Here is a 2647-nt window from a genome sequence, read left to right as displayed (position 1 = left end):
TGGGTTTGATAGGGTAAGTTTTTAAAAATGATCACGACCTTTATAAGCGCATCTCTCGGGTTATATCCTGTCTTGGCTCTCAGAATAGGGATTAATAATAGAAGAATTAGCTCCGCAAAATTTCAAATCATGATCAGGGTTCGTAATCGAATTGTCAGCTGTTGTATAACTTAATGAAACATACACTTACTTCTAATTTTTCAGGGTACTCGAAGGCGACACCGAATGGGTGCCTACGGGTAAATTTCCTAAAGGTAGGCAGGACTCCATTCGACCTTCGCACTCCGAGACGCCTTGGCGACGTCATAAGTAACGATGCCGATTCTTTCCGATTTCATCAAAATTTTGTTTTAAATCGGAATAGTGGACAGGTCAGTCAACATTTAAGTGACTCATTAATGTAATTTGCGTTAGGATCAATTCAGAAATATTATGTATTTCAGAAATGTTGTGTATTTGTTTAGCCCCTAGCCTATTACAACGTTTCTGAAATTCATAATATGTATTGCGTATTCCACGCAATGCTGTAATTTCATCACCATCTCTTGTATTTGCATTAGAGAAAAACAATTCCCTTCTTTACACCAGATTTGTGTCACAGAAATACTTATAACACTAACCAGAATATGCCAAAACGTTGAGGGAAACGCTTAAAAAACCTATCGTCGTTATTTCTTCTCGGTTATCATCTTTAGTGGCGGAAGCGCCCTGGTATAATCGCTGTGATGACACTGTAATTAGTAGACACCTCAAACAAACCACGAATACCAGAAAAACTCACTGACCTGCTCCATTTCAGGACTTCACCTTTGTCGCTCGAGCAGAACACCCTCCTACCGGTCGATTCATGGAAATCCACAGCGATCAACCCAGTGTAATATTCTTCACAGGAAATTACATACACGGTCTTGGTCATCCAGACATGATTGGGAAGGGAGGTGTATTATATGGGCGCTATGGGGGACTGTGCCTTGAAACTATGAACTTGGTGGATGCGATCAATCACCTTGAATTTCCAAGCCCTATTCTTGTACCTGGTGACGTATATTCGCATAGGGTTACGTATAGCTTCGGTGCAAAGGTTTAATTATAAAGGATCGTCTTACGAAGGTAACCTGGCATAAAAAAGGTTACTATGGATAGAATTTTAAAGAAAACCCGATATAATGTAAAAACTTGTTTAATTAAATTCAATACAATTTGTTTAATAAAATAATCTTCAGAAATCAGGAATCTAATTCAGCGAGTCGTAAACCAGTTTTTTGAAATAATTTTGTTTTGTACCGGGTTTTAGTTCTTAACCAACTCGAGTAAACAATGTTTTTTTACCTGTATGATAATCTAATAAAACTTGAAGGTGATTATGTCGAAATACTTAAAGTTTACTAACATTTGTATATCGCTTTTATTCAACTGTCATGTTTAACGGTTTCAAAAACAACTAAGACAGAGCATTTCATTTGTAATAATATAATAATTTTTGCAATAAGAACTTTTTTGTAAAGAATGATATGTAAAGGGTATCCGGGTACAAGGTAATCCGATACTTATGATATGATAGTTTTCGACTATGAGTTGTAATAATTATAATTATTCGTACAGCTACAAGAGCCCGTTAAGTTTGATACTTAAGATTTAAATTCAAATCATTGCCCACTTGCAGTAAGCAAGATCCGAAGTCAGAAGTGTCAAGCGAAACTTGCTCTTGCCTGAACAAAAGCTGCTTCAAGCTGCTTGTATACTCTGTAGGTATAACAAAATGTTCTGGTCACAAGTTTAACAAAAAAAAATTGCATAGAAAAGAGTCGATTGATAGATATGTTTGATAGATGCGTATGTTTACACATTACACATCTAAAAGCTAACAAATTACTTTTGGAACCTAAAATTGTGGCGACTATCGCCACGTTTAACGTTTGACAGTCGTGTAGCAAACAGAAGAAATTAGTTAATTAAAATTCTGCAATAATGCAAGGACCAACGTGTAACTCATCAGCCTTTAAAACGATCTAGACAGTAACAACAAGCGGTTCACTGCTTTTTTGTACGCCAAAGATATATACCACTTTGTGGTCATACACTTCTCCAGGCTTCAATACAACTCTCGGGAAATGCTCGTGATGTACACCATCCGGAAATTTCTGTGTCTCCAAACAGAAGGCTCCATGTCTCCTATAACCAATACCGTGTTTGCCGATGAGAGCCGGCTCTGAAGGAGCAGGCAGGAAATTCGAAGTGTAGAGCTGGACCCCTGGCTGATTGCTATATAGCTCCAGATAACGTCCAGACGAGGGATGAGCGACTCGAGAAACGAAATTGACGCTCTGAAAATAAAATGTCGCTGTTACAACGTATAAAGCAATAAGTCTAGTATCACTTTCTCTATCTTTAATGGATGAAGAAACAAAAAGCTTCTGAAACACTTGCATATTTTGAACCATGTGAGAATCATGGACGTTTAAGAGTTTAGAAAAAATGTTAGTTGGTATGGTAAATGCTTAGTTGGTATAGCGTCTGGCACGGTATGCAAGAAGATGTCGGTTCGAATCCGACCGGATCGAAGGAATTTTTTCTGAGTGTTTTTTCTGAGTGTTCGATCTTTGTATTAATAATTATAACAAACTAGTGGAGTAATTTCACAAAAAAT

At 37.2% G+C, this 2647-nt stretch overlaps 1 protein-coding gene across 1 annotated transcript in view; it reads right to left on the bottom strand.

Moving 5' to 3' along the window:
• Positions 1-1176: 1176 nt before the first annotated feature.
• The window catches only part of LOC113228820 (aldose 1-epimerase-like), a 27563-nt gene continuing 26092 nt past the window's right edge, over positions 1177-2647 (bottom strand). The window contains exon 5 of the mRNA XM_026462224.1: positions 1177-2324. Coding sequence (XP_026318009.1) covers positions 2010-2324 — 315 coding nt within the window. The 3' untranslated portion in view covers positions 1177-2009. The remainder of the gene's footprint in view (positions 2325-2647) is intronic.

The sequence above is a fragment of the Hyposmocoma kahamanoa genome, unplaced genomic scaffold (genome assembly GCF_003589595.1).
Source record: "Hyposmocoma kahamanoa isolate Upper Pololo Valley unplaced genomic scaffold, ASM358959v1 244, whole genome shotgun sequence".
Lineage (NCBI taxonomy): Eukaryota > Metazoa > Arthropoda > Insecta > Lepidoptera > Cosmopterigidae > Hyposmocoma > Hyposmocoma kahamanoa.
Note: the sequence above shows the minus strand (reverse complement) of the source record. Positions and strands in the feature narration are given on the sequence as shown.